Source organism: Camellia sinensis, chromosome 13, assembly GCF_055761805.1.
Source record: "Camellia sinensis isolate YWXY chromosome 13, ASM5576180v1, whole genome shotgun sequence".
In the NCBI taxonomy this organism is placed as follows: Eukaryota; Viridiplantae; Streptophyta; class Magnoliopsida; order Ericales; family Theaceae; genus Camellia; species Camellia sinensis.
The window spans coordinates 145,862,329-145,883,073 of NC_138973.1; the positions used below are offsets into that span (position 1 = coordinate 145,862,329).

General features: G+C 39.6%; 1 protein-coding gene across 1 annotated transcript; it reads right to left on the reverse strand.

Moving 5' to 3' along the window:
- Positions 1-3,285: 3,285 nt before the first annotated feature.
- LOC114299785 (uncharacterized) lies at positions 3,286-4,321 on the reverse strand. The gene is made up of 3 exons (XM_028244615.2): positions 4,200-4,321; positions 3,782-4,052; positions 3,286-3,678 (listed from the first exon to the last, which is right to left on the reverse strand). The coding sequence occupies exons 1-3, from the start codon at positions 4,319-4,321 to the stop codon at positions 3,286-3,288; spliced, it is 786 nt and encodes a 261-aa protein (XP_028100416.2).
- Positions 4,322-20,745: the final 16,424 nt, after the last annotated feature.

Genomic DNA, 20,745 nt, shown 5'->3' on the forward strand with positions numbered 1-20,745 from the left:
GTGGATATAGCTTTTATGCTTATCTGAATGTGAGATATAGTTTTTTTTATATACATATTTGTGGAAATGATGATAGAGCTAGCATGCTTATCTGTTGAAAAAGGGAAAATGAAAGGTAACTTAGACTCATAAGTTGTATGACATAAATATGTGATTTATGTGATTGTATCAGTGTTGGCCATCTATCAATTGCTAATATTTTAGTCATTGTTCATGGTTGGTTTAGTGTATTTCTACTGGGCTGTGGCTCACCCTATATGGGAATATCATTTTCAGGTGCAGGTAGCATGCCACCTCCAAGGATATAGCTGGGAGGCTAGAGGCGGGCATACTTTTGTCGCTTAACTTTTGATGTATTACATGTAACTTCAAGCCAAGGGCTTAATGTGTAAACGAGTTAGTACTCTTTGTTGTAACCAAGTGTTAACTTGGAAAGCTGTAAGCCCGTAGGGCAATTTGTTTATGATGTTAACATGTAATACTTATGTAATGGAACTCCAATGAATAAAAGAATGTGGTTAGTTTATATGTAAATGCATGTCTTATCTGATGGGTTTATTGTTGTTATTTTGAGGGCGTTACAGTGAGCTTGGGTACTCAGTGAATGATATTAGAAATAAAGGTTTTGCATGATTGATATCCAAGATTTCTTTCAAAACAATACATAGCATACTTTACAATCAAGGGGGAAATCAAGTTCATTGCCGGCCTTTCAAGTTCTTTGGATGTTATTACATCTACTTAATACAAGGGGGTGATGACAATTCCAAGACAAGAGTGCAGTTGCATTATAGTCCCCTGCAGCTAAGGACTTTCAAGACAAGAGTGCAGTTGCATTATAGTCCCCTGCAACTAAGGACTTTCAAGACAAGAGTGCAGTTGCATTATAGTCCCCTGCAACTAAGGACTTTCAAGACAAGAGTGCAGTTGCATTATAGTCCCCTGCAACTAAGGACTTTCAAGAAATGTCATCAAAACAAGATAGTGCTTAATATACAAGTAGGGATAGTCATTCATGCTAGATCAAGTACTTTTCAAAACAAGGCAAGACGAGATTTATGAAAGCAAGTGTAACATAGCTTTATTAAAAATACCACTCACATAGTTCTTCAAACGTCGGGGTCGAGACAAGCCCAAGTCCTACAAACACATGGCAAAGCCTATTGAATGCACCTTCAACAAGTTTCGTATGTACACAAATGATTTCGGAAAACATGCTGGGCACCAACCAGGTCTAGGCCGAGGTTCCACACCTCCTCGCCGAGGTGTGTTCCCGAGGGCCACATGCAAGGAAAAGAGGTCAGGAAACTCTGGGTTTCCCTCTGCTGATGAACATGAAGAACATGAGTGTGAAAACATGAAAAATATGAATGTTCAATCATAATCTGTCATCACAAATCTGGGATTTTCATGCTATGAGTTTGAAAACATGGACCTGGGTACCCGTACTTGGAATTCTTGCGGAAATAAACACAAATACATGATTCTTTATGCAAGCTTTCGGATCAAAACAAGACTTTCTTGAAGAACACATGAATGTCATTTTCTCTTTCTAAAATCGAACTTCAAAACAATGCATGGCTTACAAATCATATCCGATCATGCAATGCAATAACATGAACATAGAGAACATCATGAGCAGATCAAGAATCTAACCTTAGAACACGGATCTAACGGTTCGATCTCTAGGAATCAAGCTTGAAGATCTACTTCCTCACTCTAAAACTCCTTCTTCCTCCTAGAGTTTCTCTCTCTACAAGGCAAGGTTATGATACCAAATGATAGTTTTCTTTACCCGGTTCTGGGGTTAACCCTCTGCTGAGACACGTGGCGGCGACTGGTTGGGTTTTTCCTGAAAAGGTGGCTGACAGACCAGACAAAGCATGGTGGAAGGGTGTTCAACAAGTAAAGCGGTATGGGCTCTCTGACGAGGCAATGACATCGGCTAATAACAAGGCGTATTTAACAAGCTACACGGAATGGCACTCCGGCAAGGGGTGACATCGGCTAACAAAAGGACTTCGGCAACTAAGGTGACAATGACCCCGGCTAGGAAGGACAACACTTGACTAAGCTGTGCCACACCTTGGCCTAGATGCGCCACACCTCGGTCTAGGTCATACCACTCCAGGACGAGATCACTTGGGTGCAAGGTAACATCTCGGCTAATGTGTCAAGGCGAGGACGGGGGTCAACAAGGGGTTCCAAGATACTTCTAGACTGAGGATGACCTCGGCTTGGAATGATCTAGGCGTAACGTAACCTAGGCTTGGAATAACATCGGCTAGCATAACTCAGGAAAGGCGTGACCTAAGTTTCACATCAAGGAAGGAACAAGACAAGCACACTACACTTAGACAAATCACAAGGCTTCAAAACAAGGCATGGATCACATTCGCTCAAGCGAAACAAGTCACAAACATACACATGCAAGCTTAACAAGTCATAATCATACCGATGCTCATGAACATGACGAGGACATAAAATGTGGGTTCCTACAACAGAGCACAAGTATGAAAAACTTACATGTGCATGCTTGGCCTTGCCCTTGCCCTTGCCCTTGCCCTTGCCTCTTCCAGTTGAACTTCCTTTCCCACTTGACTGTTCTCTCCTAGTTGAATTCCCCTCCCAGTTGAAGTGCCTTTTCTAGTTGAAGTGCCCCTTTCAATTGAAGTGCCTCTCACAGAACCTTTACCCCTATCCACAGTTGTGCCACTGCCCCTACTAGCACTTGCGCCACTGCCACTAGCTCCACCGCTTGCTGGACCTCTTTGGCAAGGTCTCTTATTGTGTCCAAATTGCATGCACAATTTACATCTCAATGTACTAGACCTCTTACTTTGACTTGTTCCAGCTGGAGGCTCATGAGCAACCCTCTTCCTAGCATTCCTTGGCCTTCCTGGCAATCTTTTCAGAGGTGGGGGTTGTAAAGGGTCCCCAGGTATAAGTGTCCACATGGTATGGTCTAAGGTGAGATGTATTATCCCACTATTGGCTCTCAAGTAATTTTGCTTAGAGTAGTACGGGTGGACAAAATCTTCTATGGCAATCTACTATGACAAATTGCAGTCATAGCATGTTTGCATGGGCGCCCAGATATTTTCTACTCTCTACATACACAAGTCATCATTCCAAGATGGACAATGTGATTCACCCCTTCATTATCCTTGACCTCATACTCATGACCTCCAGTATACTCTACTCTGCAATATCTTGATATTTCAGTGTGGCCTCAAGTTGTTTCTTGATGTTCAAAGTGACATTAGACTTCCATTCTAGTGCCTTCTAATATCTCATCTGAAACTTACCCTTCAACTTGCACCTTATGTTCTCCAACATGGTTAGAATTGGCTGGCATCTCATATTTCCTAACCAATTATTGAAGGACTCTATCATGTTATTTGTGATGTGATCACACCTTATCCTATCATCAAATGCATGCCTAGACCTTCCTTCAACTGGAACTTTTTGCAACCATGTGAAAACATCATTTGAAATTTCCTTAATGGATTGTATAGCTTGATCATACTCTCTCTCATTGTATGCCCTTATAGCCTTCCAGAATTGCTTCCTTAATATCAATCCAGGAAATTTGGCCTTGAAATTGTTGAATAAGTACATGCAACATCTTCTATGAGTAACTTCTGGTATAATGTCACTTACAATCTTGTCAAGGCCCTGTACACACAAACAATGAAACATTAGTAAGCATTATAAGTATAAAAATATAGGACAATGCATTATGTAAGTAAATCAATTGCTAACTATGAAAGTAAATTACCTTTTGTTGATTAGACATGATGGTCCATGGCCTAGAAGGCAGTGCTTCTTCTATGATTGTTCTCAAGTTCTCCAAAAAGAAAGTCCAACTATCCTTACATTCACCCTCCACTACTGCCAATGCCAATGGAAACAAACTATCTCCATCCAAGGCAACTGCTGAAATTAACACTCCACCATAAGGACCCTTCAAGTGACAACCATCCACCCATATGATGGGCTTACATCCATCAATACACCATTTTTTCATTGCCTCAAATGATATGAAGATCCTTTGGAACAATGGATGCTAAGGAATAAGGTTTCGTTCTTCTTCATTTTCTGAGACTGAGGTAGGAGGCAAGTCATAATTTATGACGGCTAAGCTACCAGGGTTTGTTTTCTTAATTTTCTCAACATATGTTGGTAGCAACACTTACTGGCTCCTATGATCACCTTCCAACTCCTCCTTGCACCTCTTTTTGGCTCTATACAATTGCATTCTTGAAGCCTCAATTCCAAATAGTTTGTTAAGCTTCACTTGCATAGTATCAAACCCCATGTGTGGATTATCCTTAAAACTGTCAACCAATTTCTTGGCAATCCAAGTTAATGTTGCTTCACTATTTTAGTTCATCCTACTACATGTGTGATCAGGTACCAAGGTTTTGATCTTGTAAGTGATCCCCTCTAAAAGAGGAGATGCATGAATCCTCTAAGGGCATCCAAATGCAGCACAATGGGCTGTCACTCTGGCTTTCTCATTTTTGTCCCTCACTATCTTAAAACTAGTCTGCACTATATAATCCCTCAATGTAGCTCTAAACCTATGCACATCTGGAAAAATCATTCCATTTTCTAATACCACTTCTCCTTCTTGATTGAAATACGGTTCTTTTCTATTGTAGGTACTATCAAATTGGTTGTTTGGATATGCCATCTCTTCATCATCCATCCAGCCTACTTCACCATCAAATTCATCATCACTGGTAGAATATCTTATTTCATCATCACTAGATTGGTAATCACCAAGTACATCATCATCATCTTCATTTGACTCCTCGTTACCCTCATCACTCAAACTCTCAGTGCCATTTGATTCATGTTCATCATCAACAGTTGCATTCTAATTCCTATCTTCATCACTAAACCCATAGACATTGTCCTCATGGTACTCTTCATCTACATCTACAGTATGTACTCCATCACCTCCACTATTTTCATCTCCAACATCATTTCTATCTCCACCATCTTCCATTCCAAGAGAATATGTAATATCAACATATAAGTTAATTGTTTTACTCCTACCTTGCACATAAAACATATCCAACACATCACTATCATTTTCTATTAATCTTTTATTCTCAGTACCATGCATATCACAATGCAATGTGGTAGCTATTGCTTCACTACAAGTAATGTGAGAGAGGACTGTTGCAGTCACATCCTTCAAGGCATCAATGTAGCAATACATATTTGGGTCCACATAATATACTCTGCCCATTTTGTCTTTATAGTTGATGATTAGATCAAAATAAGGGAATATAGCCATACTGTGATCACAATGAGTAACAATTAATTACAAAAAACAACTCCATTCAACAATTAGAGTCACCCAAATATAACAAAATTCATAAGCAGAAGACATAATAATAATAATAATAATAATAATAATAATAATAATAATAATAAAAGCTCATATAATCATAATTGCATAACAAAAAGAATAAAAAAAAATCCTTAAATCATTATTCAAAGAAAATTAAGAAGAAAACTATTTTTTGCAATAAATTAACATAACAAACATAAATAAAAGTTCATATAATACAATCATAATTGCATAAATCAAAAATCATAACAAAAAGAAGACAAAAAAAATATTAAAAAAAAAGAAGAAGCTTGGCCAGATGTCCAGCAGGACATCCCCATGGATGATCGGTCACCCAACATCTCCCAGCCAGACTGCTCATCCGTTCATAAAGGCCTACAAATCCAAAAGAGACTACAAATCTAGAGTTCCAAAATCAAAACAAACATGAGCTAGATGGACTGCTTGTAACAACCCTCACCTTGCTCTTGTCTTACTTGCATACATTCCTGCATGATCTTGCTTTGTTACGATAATTTGAAGGTTTTGTCTTGCCTTGTTTTGTTAGTATTACTTGCGTGATCTTGTCCCTCGTTCGGTGTGTGTGTAGCCGAGGTCATCTTGAGCTTAGTCCGCCTTTGAGCCTTGTACTTAGAACTATTTTGAGATCTTGTTCAACCCCATCTTCACCTCGGGCATTCATTGCCGAGATGTTTCGCACTTAGTGAACCTTGTCCTTGGGCAGGTATGGCCTAGGCCGAGATGTGGCACACCCCGGCCAAGGTGTGGCACAGCTTAGTCAAGTGTCATCCTCCCTAGCCGATGTTTTGTCACCCCGTTGCCTTATCCTTGATTTGAGCCGATGTCATCTTATTGCCGATGTATCTTGCCGAGCTTGCTGCATACGCTTTGTCAGAGACTTGTCTTGTCTATCAATCACCTTTTTGAGTTGAACCAACCCGATAGCGCCACGTGTCCGAGCTGATTGTTAAGGCAGCCGGCAGACATTGAAACAAATCATTCTTGGTCTCAATCTTTGTTTTAGAGAGAGAAGCTCTAGAGAGAAGGAAGAGGAGTTCTTGAGTGAGAGTGAGTCTTCCAAGCTTAATCTTCGTGGTTTGAACCGTTGGATTCAAGATTTGGGGTAAGATTCTTGATCTACTTTGAATGTTGTTATGGATTATCTAGCTGCATTGCATGATCGGATGTGTTTTGCATGTCATGCATCGTTTTGAAGTTAGTTTTGGAAAGAGAAAATGGTTTTCCGTATGTTCTTGAAGAAAGTCTCGTTTTGATCGAAAAGCTTGGAACGAAAATCATGTTTTTGTGTTTATTCTTGCATAACTTTCTTGAATGGGTACCCAGGTCCATATTTTGGAACTCTTGGCATGAAAACTCAGATTTTTGTAACAAGTTATGAGCTTGCATCCATCTTTCAAATGATCATGTTCTTCATATTCTTCAAAGGAAAACCCAGGTTTTTCCTGACTTTGTTTAGCGGGACCTCGGCATAGTCCTGCATGGTACCCAGTGTGTTTTCATGAAACGGGAGCAGTGGTTAAGCTTCCAGCTTGTTTTGCTTTGTCTTTGACTTGGATCTGGCAAGAATGCCGAGATCATTTGCATGTATATAGAGCTTGCTTTGAGAATGTGACTTGCCATGTGATTGTAGGTCCTTGATATTTGCTTTGAGTCTACACCTGAAGAACTAGGTGAGTGGTATTTCTAATAAAGATATGTTATACTTGTTTTGATAAATCTTGCTTGCCTTGTTTTGACAAAAGTATTTTGTTAGCATGAATAAATAGCTCTTGTTTTGATGTGTCAAGTATACTCCTTGATTGATGCCATCTTTGAAAAGGATACGGTCCTTGTTAAATTGGGCTACGGGCCTAAGTGACACAAGTCCCTTGTGCTGGAGGACTTTAAACTTTCGCAGTACTGAGTATAAAAGGATACGGTCCCTGTTAAATCGGGCTACGGGCCTAAGTAACACAAGTCCCTTGTACTGGAGGACTATAAACTTTCGCAGTACCTTTGACCAAACGATTACGGATCGTACAACCCTTAATACTTGAATGATGAATACGGTTCATCCCTTGCTTCGCCGATGTTATGATACTTGAATGATGAATACGGTTCATCCCTTGCTTCGCCGATGTTATGATACTTGAATGATGAATACGGTTCATCCCTTGCTTCGCCGATGTTATGATACTTGAATGATGAATACGGTTCATCCCTTGCTTTGCCTATGACAGTAAACATCTTTGGATACTTATAATATTTGATTGATGAATACGGTTCATCCCTCGTCTTGCTAAAGTTGATGTGTTTCGTTTTGAAGGACCTCGGCTATATTCATGCAAAACCTTTATTATTAGTACCATTCACTGAGTATTTGTACTCACCCCTCTATATATATGTAGGTGATGAGGAGGACGGTGGCGACGCCTAGATCGTTTTGGATGCTTGTTTGGATTCGTACTTATGTCGGCTTTGCTTTTGTATTTACGTCGGCGATGCCCTGCTTTGCATGTCGGCAAATCTTGAAAATCATGCTTCTTGACTTGTATTAGCTGTACTTTTGTATATGCCGGCTCGAGAAGCCTTTTGATCAAGATGTAACATGTATTTTACCTTGTTGTATTCAAGTTGTAAAGTTAATTGAAAATGTTTGGCATTTCATTTGATCTATGCACGGCTCTTATGGACCACTTGTATTTGATTCATTGCTTCCGCATTTGTGAGCCCCCTATATCCATACTCTGATTGTGTTAAGTTTTTGAAAAGTTGGCCTTCGGTAATTACGGATTACTGGCCATCACGGCACCAAACTACTAGGGGCGGTTTGGGGTCGTGACACTGCTACTCTAGAAAACAAACAAGGATGAAGTATGAAAGAACTAGACTGCTACTCCATAAAACAAATGGGGACGGTGTATAAAAGGTTTGAAATCTTATTTGGATGCCCTAAAACCTACTTCTCACCGATCAATCTCTTTCATATTTTGCACTGGCAACGATGATCTCACCAAAAACTCAAGCTTCTTCATCGTTTGTTCACACCGATCAGTCTTCTTCAAAGATTTCGTCTCTTTCTCTCTTTTTTTTCTTCCACAAATTCAATCGAAATCAAAATAGATAGTGAATTAGGGATTTAGGGTACAAAGGTTATTATCGTCTTTTTGCTTCAAAGCAAGGGTAATAAGGTCGTTTAATATATGTAAGTAACGTCGTTTGTGCCAATTTAATATGGGAATCTTGACAATATCAAGTAAAACATGGGAGGTTTGTGTAATTATTCAAACCACAAGGAAGGTTCTTGTATTTGTCAGAAATCTCAGGGGAGGTGAGTGTAATTTACCCTTTTATTTATGAACTTATACTTAAAAAGTATGCAATTATGTAATTTTTTTTTTCTTTCGAAATGAATAATTTTATATATATGAAAATGAAACCTTCAATATTAAAATATTAAATTAATTATATAACATTTATTGAATGAATAATTTTTATTTCAAAATGAAATAAAATATTACAAAAATTTATATCATTAAATAAAATAGGTGTAGATTATTGATGATAGTAGAGCAATTGAATCACTATAGGTCAAGTACATTCCAACTAGGTTGGCACCTAATAGCCTACCAATCATTTGCAGTATACTCCATCTCAATAATCTAAAAGAAAAAAAAATGAAATGTATAGCGATCCCGGTATTCCCTTTCTTTGTTTATTGTATTCCGGACTTGGTTCCGTGGTTGTGTTGTTGTCTTATTCTCATTTTCATCCTTTACTCTTAGTATTTGGGTTTTAGGTTGTGTTGGGCAAGTTTGAAATAGGTTGGTTGAGCTTTGGTCCCCATTCTTGTTGCCCAGGTTTTTAGTGATCCGCTCGAGCGGGTCTTCTTGCGCTCGAGCGGAGTTTGCATCCTTTCAGCATTTTGTGCATCTGCAAAAATACTGCAGCTGTGTTTTTTACGCTCGAGCGGGTATCCTTGCGCTCGAGCGGGTGTTCGAAGTCTGTAAAAATACTGGACGAGGGTAATCTACGCTCGAGCAGGTTTTCCTTTGCGCTCGAGCAGGTGAAGTTTGCAGTTGTGTCTCGGCGCTCGAGCGGGTATCCTTGCGCTCGTGCAGGTCCAGTTTTTGTGTTTGACACTCGAGCGTCCTATTCTCCGCTCAAGCAGGTCATACGTATATCAGATCTGGACTGCGTTATTTCAAATCACTTTTCACACACTCTCTCTCTCTCTCTCTTACTTTTCAAAAACCTATTTTGAGAGCTTTTCTCACTACATTTCACCTTCTCTCTAAGGTTTGATCTGGTTTGAGTGATCTTCCACCCTAGTGTCTTTGTAAAAAGTGTGGAGGTTTGCTTGATCTTCATTTCAATCTGAAAATCTTTGGGTTTGTAGTATTTTGAATTTCTTCATCTTCTCCACTTGGTTTCATCTCTTGAGGTAGGGATAACTACTCATTTTTATGATCTTTGACATAAACTATTACTCATTTGATTTAATGTTGAAGTTGGGAAATTTTGGGTGTTAGGGTTTCAAAATGTATAAAGAGGGGTTTTGTTCTTTGGGCCAATACATATATATTTTGGGTCTCAAAAGGGGTTATTGTTGTTTATTGTCGATATTTGAGCCTTTAGGTCAATGTTGATGAAAGGGGGAGAAAAGCCCTAATTTGTTAATATAAATTAATTTGTCTAATTAATTTAGGAAAGTTATGGAAATGTGAAATGAAATTGAGAAGTTGTGAGAATGAATGGTGGAGTTGGATTGATTAATCACTCATCCTTGAAAATATTGATAATTTATCTGTTGATGCATTTATTATCTGTTTAGAAATAATTGCTTTGGGCTATCGGTGGAGGATAGTCTTGATTGTTGTAGACACTACATGATGATTAGGTGAATTAAAACTAATCAGTTGAATATGTCTTTGAAAATGACGGTTGGAATAATACATCAAATTTGTGTATTGATTGAACATGTATATGATAAACGTTTATATACATTGTATTGTGTGGGAGGAGATAAGGGATGTACTCCACAGTTTAGGAGGAGATATGGGATGGACTCCTAAACCGGATGTTATTTGGGAGATAGGGGATGAACTCCATTGATATAGCAAATATGAGTATCTATTGTGAAGTATGGAAGTGTTATAACATGAGATTGATACAGCAAATATGTGTATCTATTGTGAAGTATAGAAGTGTTTTGGTATGAGTGATATCTCATTTGGAAATGAATTGTGGATAAAGGAAATGTTTTAATATGAGATGTAATCTCATTTAATTTGTTTGGCCAAGTTTTAAGCCGTGTTTATTAATTGAAACTGTATAAGTAAAGGAAAGTGGAATGACACATAGATTATTTGTCATGGAACTGGATTGTTTGCATGTTGGGTTATACGGGTTAAACAATTACCAAATGTTAATGTTTTAGTTATTGCTCATATTATGTTTAGCATATCTCTACTGGGCGTTGGCTCACCCTATATGGGACATCATTTTCAGGTGCAGGTGACATGCCACCTCCAAGGACGTAGCTTGGGAGGCGTGGGGCTGTTAGTCCCTTTTGCTGTTCTTTTGTATTACATGTATATCAAGCCAAGGGCTTATTTGTGTAAAGAGTTAGAACTCTATTTTTGTTGAACCCAAGTGTTGACTTGGAAAGTTGTAAGCCCGCAGGGCATTTCTTTTGTTGTCAACATGTAATACTTTTGGACTAAATACTCTGATGAATGGAAAAATGTTTATTTTCTCTTCTGTTTACGGATGTCTCGAATGTATGATTTATGGTTTTATTTTGAGAATGTTACAACTTGGTATCAGAGTGTACCGGGTTTGAATATTTTGGATACGTGGGAAGTGATTAGTATCACAATGAGTTTGTCTCGCTTGTTAGAGACTTAGGTGTAATGTTATGTGCTTATGTGATAACATGTTTATGTGACTACTTGGGTATGGGATTTAATTTCTAGGATGTTGATTGAATCCTTGGGTTTTTGTGAGTCTTGTTGGAAAAGCACTTGATCAATGCTGTTTCTAACCGGAACTCTAGTAACGCCATGGGACTGTCATTATCCCAAAATGAAATTCGTAGGTGCTTATGTGATTACATGCTTATGTGGAGTGACTTACAGTTGTCTATGCATTAGGACGCGAGTGTTATGGCTTCAGCACATTTATGAATGTGCTAATGTTCTTTGTTACCTTTCTAAGGATGTCAGAACGAGGACGTGGTGGTAGGCGTGGTAGGCCTAGGAAGCAGGAGATGCCTATACCAGATGAAATTCAGGAGCAGTAGGAGGGTGTTGGTCAGGCTAATGTGGCCGAGCCAGTAGGTCAGCAGGCTATGGGCGCCTTAGCCCGCGAGATGGCAGGAGCTTTGAGGGAATCCATAGACATTCTCAGAGCTGAGAATCAGGTCCAGGCCCATGTTGCTGAGGCAGGGCCTTCTTTTCTGAAGAGGGAGTTCTTCCGATCTAACTCGGACGAGTTTGTGGGTAATCCAAAAGAGCCACTTAAGGCTGATAAGTGGCTTGAGCAGATGATGAAGACGTTTGAGATGCTTGGCATCGAAGACGGGGCTTTGAAAGTGACCTTGGCGTCCTTCCAGCTGAAGGGAGATGCGGGTCAATGGTGGAAGTTTGTTCGGGGCCGTATTGGTGGTACATGGGAGGCCTTTGTAGGTGCTTTTCAGTAAAAGTTTTTGTCTCCAACTGTTAAGGAGAAGTTGAGGGACCAATTCTGTCAGCTCAAGTAGCTGAGTATGCCAGTGGCCGAGTTTGAGGCCGCATTTACCAGTCTATCTAGGTTTGCTCCTGAGCTTGTGGCATCTGAGGAACGCCGTTGTCTTAAGTTTGAGAAGAAGTTAAGGCACGGGCTCAAGACAAGAGTTGCGGGGTCCATGACTCGGGACTATGGATACCTGTGGATGTGGTGGCGCATCTTTAGATTATTATGCAGGAGGAGGAGGAGAGGATGAGGGGCTCCAAGAGGAGTCAGGATGGCCAGAGAAACGGTAGGAGGCAGAGGGGTTCTAACCCTCAGCAGTCCCAGGGTGCATTTGCTAGATCGACCTTTCCAGTGCCGAGTGCGGGCCCTAGAAAAGGCAGTCAGGGAGACATTACTTATTACAAATGTGGTCAGCTGGGCCACAAGTCTCCAGCTTGCCCGTAGAAGGGAGGAGGGCAGAGAACAGCTTCATCTTCGGCTCGACCTCAGAGCCAGAGTCAGGGCAGAGGCCAGCCGCTCTCTTGTTACCAGTGTGGTCAGGCGAGACACCTAAAGAGGCTTTGCCCATAGTTGAGTGGCACATCTAGTGCATCCAGGCCGAGGCAGAGTTTTCAGCCAGCTCAGTCAGTTCAGGCCTCAAGGGCCAATCAGGGGGCTTCATTGTCCCAGTCTGTGCAGCAGTCTTATGCTCCGAGAGGTGAGTAGATAGATCAGAGACCTTCTAGGCGCGTGTATGCTGTTACCGCGCAGGATCTTGTACCGGCTCCATCTGCTGTGAGAGGTACCTTTTTGTTTTGTAACTCGGTTGCCATTGTGTTGATTGATACGGGTGTATCCCATTCCTTTATATCTGCTGCATTTGCATCTATTTTGGGGTTGGAGTTGGCACAGTTAGCATTTCCTATTTGTGTTGTATCACCTGTTGGGGGTGAATTGATTTTGAAACAAGGATGTAGAGGTTGTGATATTGAGGTTGCCGACCGCCGGCTTCCATTTTCTTTTGTAGTTATGGCTATGTCGGGTTTTGATGTGATTTTGGGTATGGACTGGCTATCGTCATACCAAGCTATTATTGATTGTTACCGCCAGAGGGTCACAATATGTACCTTGAGCAGGGATTGTTTTCATTTCTTGGGGGATCGGGTTGGTAGAGTGTTGCCACCAGTGTATGATCCGCGAGGGCGGAGTGAGCTTAGTGGTCTTCTCGCTAGCTTGATGAGTAGTGAGTGTGATGAGACCCAGACTGTATTGCCGAGAGTAGTTTGTGAGTACTTGGACGTCTTTCCCGAGGACCTTGTTAGTTTGCCACCACATCGAGAGGTAGAGTTCTCTATTGACTTAGTGCCTGGCACGACGCCGATTTCCATGGCACCTTATCGTTTTGCCCTAGCTGAGTTGAGTGAGTTGAAGATTCAACACCAGGAGTTGCTAGATAAGGGTTTTGTCCGCCCTAGTACTTCACCATGGAGAGCACCGGCCCTCTTTGCTAAAAAGAAAGATGGTACCTTGAAACTTTGTATAGATTACTAGAAATTGAATCGGGCTACGGTTAAGAACAAGTACCCTATGCCTCGTATAGATGATCTGTTTGACCAGTTGAAAGGGTCCCGTTGTTTCTCTAAGATAGACTTGAGATCGGGTTAACATCTGCTGAGGGTCAGGGAGGAGGATATCCCGAAAATGGCATTCCGTACGCAGTATGGCCATTATGAGTTTTTGGTGATGCCTTTTGGGCTCACCAATGCACCAGCAGTATTTATGGACTTGATGAACCGGATCTTCCGGGAGTTCTTAGATCGTTTTGTGGTCGTTTTCGTGGACGACATTCTAGTTTATTCACCTTCTGAGAAGGAGCACGAGGAACACTTGAGTGTGGTGCTTGAGTTGCTTAGAGCCTATAAGCTATATGCGAAGTTTGGGAAGTGTGAGTTCTGGCTAAGAGAGGTTAAGTTCTTAGGCCATGTAGTCTCCAGGGAAGGGGTGTCTGTTGATACGTCCAAGATAAATGCAGTGCGGGATTGGGCATAGCCTAAGAATGTTTTTGAGATCCGCAGTTTTCTGGGATTAGCTGGGTATTACCGTCGGTTTGTAAAAAATTTCTCCAGGCTAGCTTCGCCGTTAACTAGATTGACGCGGAAAGGGGTCAAATTTGTATGGAGTGAGACTTGTGAAAAGTCGTTCCAAGAGCTGAAAGTTAGACTTACCACCGCTCCGATTTTGATTATTCTGGAGAGAGGCTTGGGTTATGCGGTTTAATATGATGCCTCACGAGAGGGTTTGGGTTGTGTGTTGATGCAAGAGGGGAAAATAGTAGCCTATGGCTCACGTCAGTTGAAAATACATGAAAGGAATTACCCTACACACGACCTAGAGTTAGCAGCTGTGATTTTTGCCTTGAAGATTTGGAGGCACTACCTTTATGGTGAGAGATTCGAGATGTTCTCGGATCATAAGAGTCTGAAATATCTGTTTACACAGAAAGACTTGAACTTGAGGCAGAGGAGGTGGATGGAGTTCATTGAGGATGACGACTTTGAGTTGCACTATCACTCAGGAAAGGCCAATGTTGTGGCCAATGCCCTTAGTAGGAAATCCATTAGTGATGTAGCTTGTATAGCCATCCGGGAGTGGGAGATGTTGGGTGCACTTGGCAAGTTTGATTTGCTTCTAGACGAATCTATTGAGGCTGCGGCCTTGTTTTCTGTAGTAGCGTAGCCTCCACTTTTGAATCGAGTGTTAGAGGCGCAGAGAGGTGACCTTGAGGTAGAATCCCTCCGAGAAAGGATCTCCAGTGGGAAGGCTGAAAAGGGTTTAACTGTGTATCCCAACCTAAGTGTGAGATATCGAGACCGTCTGTTTGTGCCGGAGTCTTGCGGAGAGGAGGTACTCTGAGAGTTTCACCATTCACGCCTTGCGGTGCAACTGGGAGGCACTAAGTTGTATCGTGATTTGGGTCGCCAGTTTTGATGGCGGGGTATGAAGAAAGATGTGGCAGTTTTTGTATTGAAGTGCCTTACTTGTTAGCAAGTGAAGGCTGAGCATCAGAGGCCAGCGGGTTTGTTACAACCCTTGCCTATTGCCGAGTGGAAGTGGGAGCATGTCACTATGGACTTCGTTGTAGGTCTTCCGGGGACTCAGCGGGGTAGTGATGCTATTTGGGTGGTTGTAGACAGGTTGACTAAGTCGGCGCACTTTATCCCTATGCGCGCTAGAGATTCGGTAGATCATCTTGCCGACTTGTATGTTCGGGACATAGTGAGGTTACACGGGGTCTCAATGTCGATCGTCTCATATAGAGATCCACATTTTACTGCTAGGTTGTGGCAGAGTTTGCAGAGTGCCTTAGGCACTAGATTGACCTTTAGCATAGCTTATCATCCTCAGACTGACGGGCAGTCCAAGCATACTATACAGATCCTTGAGGATATGCTTCGAGGTTGTGTCCTTGACTTTAGTGGGTCATGGGAAAGGCACTTGCCCTTGGTGGAGTTTGCCTACAACAACAGTTTCCAGTCGAGTATCGGTATGGCACCGTTTGAGGCCTTGTATGGCCGACCTTGTAGGTCTCTGGTATGTTGGGCCGAGGTGGGTGATGCACCTTTGTTGGGCCTAGAGTTGGTAAGGGAAATGACAGAGAAAGTTGAGCTCATCCGTAGGAGGCTTGTTACAGCCCAGAGTCGTCAAAAGAGTTATGCCGACCGTAGGAGGAGGCCTTTAGCATTTGAGACGGGTGATCATGTCTTTCTGAAGATATCACCTAAGCGGGGTTTGATGAGGTTAGGAAAGAGTGGGAAGTTATCACCCTGGTTTATTGGACCCTTTGAGATCCTTGAGCGGATTGGGGAGGTTGCATACCGTTTAGCCTTGCCGTCGCAGTTGTTCGGAGTGCATGACGTATTTCATGTTAGTATGCTTCGGAAATACAAGTCGGATCCATCGCATGTATTGGATTGGACCAACTTAGAGGTAGATGAGGATGCCTCGTATGAGGAGATACTGGTTCGGGTCTTGGATAGGCGAGATCCAGTTTTGCGAGGCAAGACGATACCCTTGGTGAAAGTTTTGTGGAAACATCACGGAGTGAAAGAAGCCACTTGGAAATGTGAGTTAAAGGTCCGCAAGAAATATCCAGACTTGTTTGTTAATGTGTAATCATGTATTGAGAATTTTGTTGTATTGATGAACTTTAAGAGCATTGAATATGTCTTAAGTTGTAAAACATTGTATATATTTCAATTTATGGAAATATTATGGAACTTGCCTTGAAATGGAAGTTTATTTTAAAATTTCATATGTTGATTCTATTTTAGAAATGCAAATATATTGTTGGCATTGAATATGTTGTAGAATTGAGGAATATGGTATTGAAATTTGTTGAATTTCAAGGACTGCATGTTGATAATGCATATTGAGTTATATACTGTAAGTTGCCTCTTGAAAAGAGTTGAGATGACTGGTAATGGGTCAGGTTGTTGAATATTGAGTTGTAATACTGTTGAGAATTGAGAAAACCTATTTTTGAAAACTTGTATCTAATTTCGAGGACGAAATTCTTTAAGGGGGGGAAGTTATAGCGATCCCGGTATTCCCTTTCTTTGTTTATTGTATTCTGGACTTGGTTCCGTGGTTGTGTTGTTGTCTTATTCTTATTTTCATCCTTTACTCTTGGTATTTGAGTTTTAGGTTGTGTTGGGCAAGTTTGAAACAGGTTGGTTGAGCTTTGGTCCCCATTCTCGTTGCCCAGGTTTTTGGTGATCCGCTCGAGCGGGTCTTCTTGCGCTCGAGCGGAGTTTGCATCCTTTCAGCATTTTGTGCATCTGCAAAAATACTGCAGGTGTGTTTTTCACACTTGAGCTGAGTTCTTTACGCTCGAGCGGGTATCCTTGCGCTCAAGCAGGTGTTCGAAGTCTGTAAAAATACTGGAGGAGTGTAATCTACCCTCGAGCAGGTTTTCCTTTGCGCTCGAGCGAGTGAAGTTTGCAGTTGTGTCTCGGCGCTCGAGTGGGTATCCTTGTGCTCGAGCGGGTCCAATTTTTGTGTTTGACGCTCGAGCGTCCTATTCTCCGCTCGAGCGGGTCATACGTATATCAGATCTGGACTGCGTTATTTCAAATCACTTTTCACACACTCTCTCTCTCTCTCTCTCTTACTTTTCAAAAACCTATTTTGAGAGCTTTTCTCACTACATTTCACCTTCTCTCTAAGGTTTGATCAAGTTTGAGTGACCTTCCACCCTAGTGTCTTTGTAAAAAGTGTGGAGGTTTGCTTGATCTTCATTTCAATCTGAAAATCTTTGGGTTTGTAGTATTTTGAATTTCTTCATCTTCTCCACTTGGTTTCATCTCTTAAGGTAGGGACAACTACTCATTTTTATGATCTTTGACATAAACTATTACTCATTTTGATTTAATGTTGAAGTTGGAAAATTTTGGGTGTTAGGGTTTCAAAATGTATAAAGAGGGGTTTTGTTCTTTGGGCCAATACATGTATATTTTGGGTCTCAGAAGGGGTTATTGTTGTTTATTGTCGATATTTGAGCCTTTGGGTCAATGTTAAGGAAAAGGGGAGAAAAGCCCTAATTTGTTAATATAAATTAATTTGTATAATTAATTTAGGAAAGTTATGGAAATGTGAAATGAAATTGAGAAGTTATGAGAATGAATGGTGGAGTTGGCTTGATTAATCACTCACCCTTGAAAATATTGATAATTTATCTGTTGATGCATTTATTATCTATTTAGAAATAATTACTTTGGGCTATCGGTGGAGGATAGTCTTGATTGTTGTAGACACTGCATGATGATTAGGTGAATTAAAACTAATCGGTTGAATATGTCATTGAAAATGACGGTTGGAATAATACATCTAATTTGTGTATTGATTGAACATGTATATGATAAACATTTATATACATTGTATTGTGTGGGAGGAGATAGAGGATGTACTCCACGGTTTAGGAGGAGATAGGGGATGGACTCCTAAACCGGATGTTATTTGGGAGGAGATAGGGGATGGACTCCATTGATACAGCAAATATGAGTATCTATTGTGAAGTATGGAAGTGTTATAATATGAGATTGATACAGCAAATATGTGTATCTATTGTGAAGTATGGAAGTGTTTTGGTATGAGTGATATCTCATTTGGAAATGAATTGTGGATAAAGGAAATGTTTTAATATGAGATGTAATCTCATTTAATTTGTTTGGCCAAGTTTTAAGCCGTGTTTAGTAATTGAAACTGTATAAGTAAAGGAAAGTGGAATGACACATAGATTATTTGTCATGGAACTGGATTATTTGCATGTTGGGTTATGCGGGTTAAACATTTACCAAATGTTAATGTTTTAGTTATTGCTCATATTATGTTTAGCATATCTCTACTGGGCGTTGGCTCACCCTATATGGGACATCATTTTCAGGTGCAGGTGACATGCCACCTCCAAGGACGTAGCTTGGAAGGCGTGGGGCTGTTAGACCTTTTTGTTGTTCTTTTGTATTACATGTATATCAAGCCAAGGGCTTATTTGTGTAAAGAGTTAGAACTCTATTTTTGTTGAACCCAAGTGTTGACTTGGAAAGTTGTAAGCCCACAGGGCATTTCTTTTGTTGTCAACATGTAATACTTTTGGACTAAATACTCTGATGAATGGAAAAATGTTTATTTTCTCTTTTGTTTATGGATGTCTCGAATGTATGATTTATGATTTTATTTTGAGGGCGTTACAAAATGAAATAGTAAAAAATAAATTGTTGATCAATCATCGGAGGTGACAAACATTTAACAAATTCTTGCTCTAAGATATGTCATCTAAATCATTTTGAATTAGCTCATTTTCACTATAATTTTGTCTTCTCGTAAGCGCATGCATATGATCTCTGGATATCATTAGTGCCTCAACCATTTGGGATGAAACCCTGTTGCAGAAATCGTTCAACACCCATCCACCTGCACTAAAAGCAGTTTCCGAAGCAACTGTAGAAATAGGAACAGTTAGTATGTCACGGGCCATTTGTGAAACCACAAGCCACATAGTTTCATTTTATTTCCACCATTCCAAAATGTCAAAATTATCGAATCATCCACTGACGGGCTTTCCAAATATCGTTGTAGTTCAAAACTACTTACGCTTGTATGTTGAGATATTTTTTCACTTTTTATTGTTGAAAAAACACTTAATCTCCCGCCTCGAGATGAGACTGTTAGTGTAATATGTGCAAGTGTATTGACAGATGCAACTCCCATGTATTCTTCAAATAATATGTTGCATGTTTGCATAAAGGGGCAAACTGTGTTTGATCAACGAAAATACGTTATAAAAATTCTTGTAAACCAATTTTTTTACACCTTGGATCATTTTTTATGGCTAAACCTAAAAGTTGAGGCAAATGAACAAAATATTTACCAAATTTTGCTTTTATTGAAGTAATAATGGTTACATAATATTCATTAGCCATATGTTTTACGAAAACTTTAATTATTTCTGCTAGCATATGTAAAACAAATGGTGAAATAGGAATATATATATATATATAAGAAAATAATTTTGTTGAAGTATCAAAAAATTTTAATTTTTTTTTTATACAAGGCTATTTGGCACCAATTAAGTTCTGTAGGAGTCAATACTCCTCCTATTGATGTTGTTGCAAAAAATAAATTTATTACTCGTTTTTGTTTACAAGCTCTTTTTAACATATTATACGTTGAATTCCACCTACTATTTATATCTAAAATTAATTTTTTAAATGACATATTTTCTCGTTGACTAATTTTTCTATATTCCAAAATTTGATTAATAGAAGACATAATAGTAACAAATATATTTTTTATTACAAGTATAAAAGTCTCGTATACATGCATAGTTTCTTTAATAATCAAGTTTAAAATATGGACACAACAACGAACATGAAATAAATCATCATCAACAAGTAATTGTAAAGTTGATTTTAAATGAGTTACAATTTGATTATAATATGCTGCATTATCTAAACTAATCGTAAATATTTATTTTGTAAAGCCCACTCATATAATATATTTCTTATTTCTACACGAAGCGAATGACCAGTTATGGAAATTCAACTAATTTAAATGAAATAATTCTTTTATTTAATTTCCAATCATTATTAAAAAAATGTGCAGTGATACATTGATATTTGAAACCATTATTTGACCATAGATCAGATGTTAAACAAACTCTTCCATTCAATTTTTTAAAGATGTCAAATAATTCACTTTTAACATCATCAAATTTCTTTAAAATCCTATTTTTAATAGTATTTCTTGAAAAACTTTGATATTGCGGTACAAAACTTTTGTGAATCATTTCGGTAAAATCAGGACATTCACTAGTAATAAAAGGTTGTTTTTTTTAATAATATAATCAACTACAGAATTTTATGCACGTATAGTATCACATAAAAATGTTTGTAAATTACCAGTTGATGAAGCCCCTAATTGCATTTGACTTCTAATATCAGGTTGTTGACTTTGTAAATGTTTGTTAACATGTCTTTTTAGATGACTAGTACCCCCTGCAGATGCAACACTAAGTAAATGTGCAAAATATTTACATTTTTGCTTTGAATGTAATTGTATCATCAGGATTATTTATAGATATGTTTTCAATATGTTTCCAAACAGTA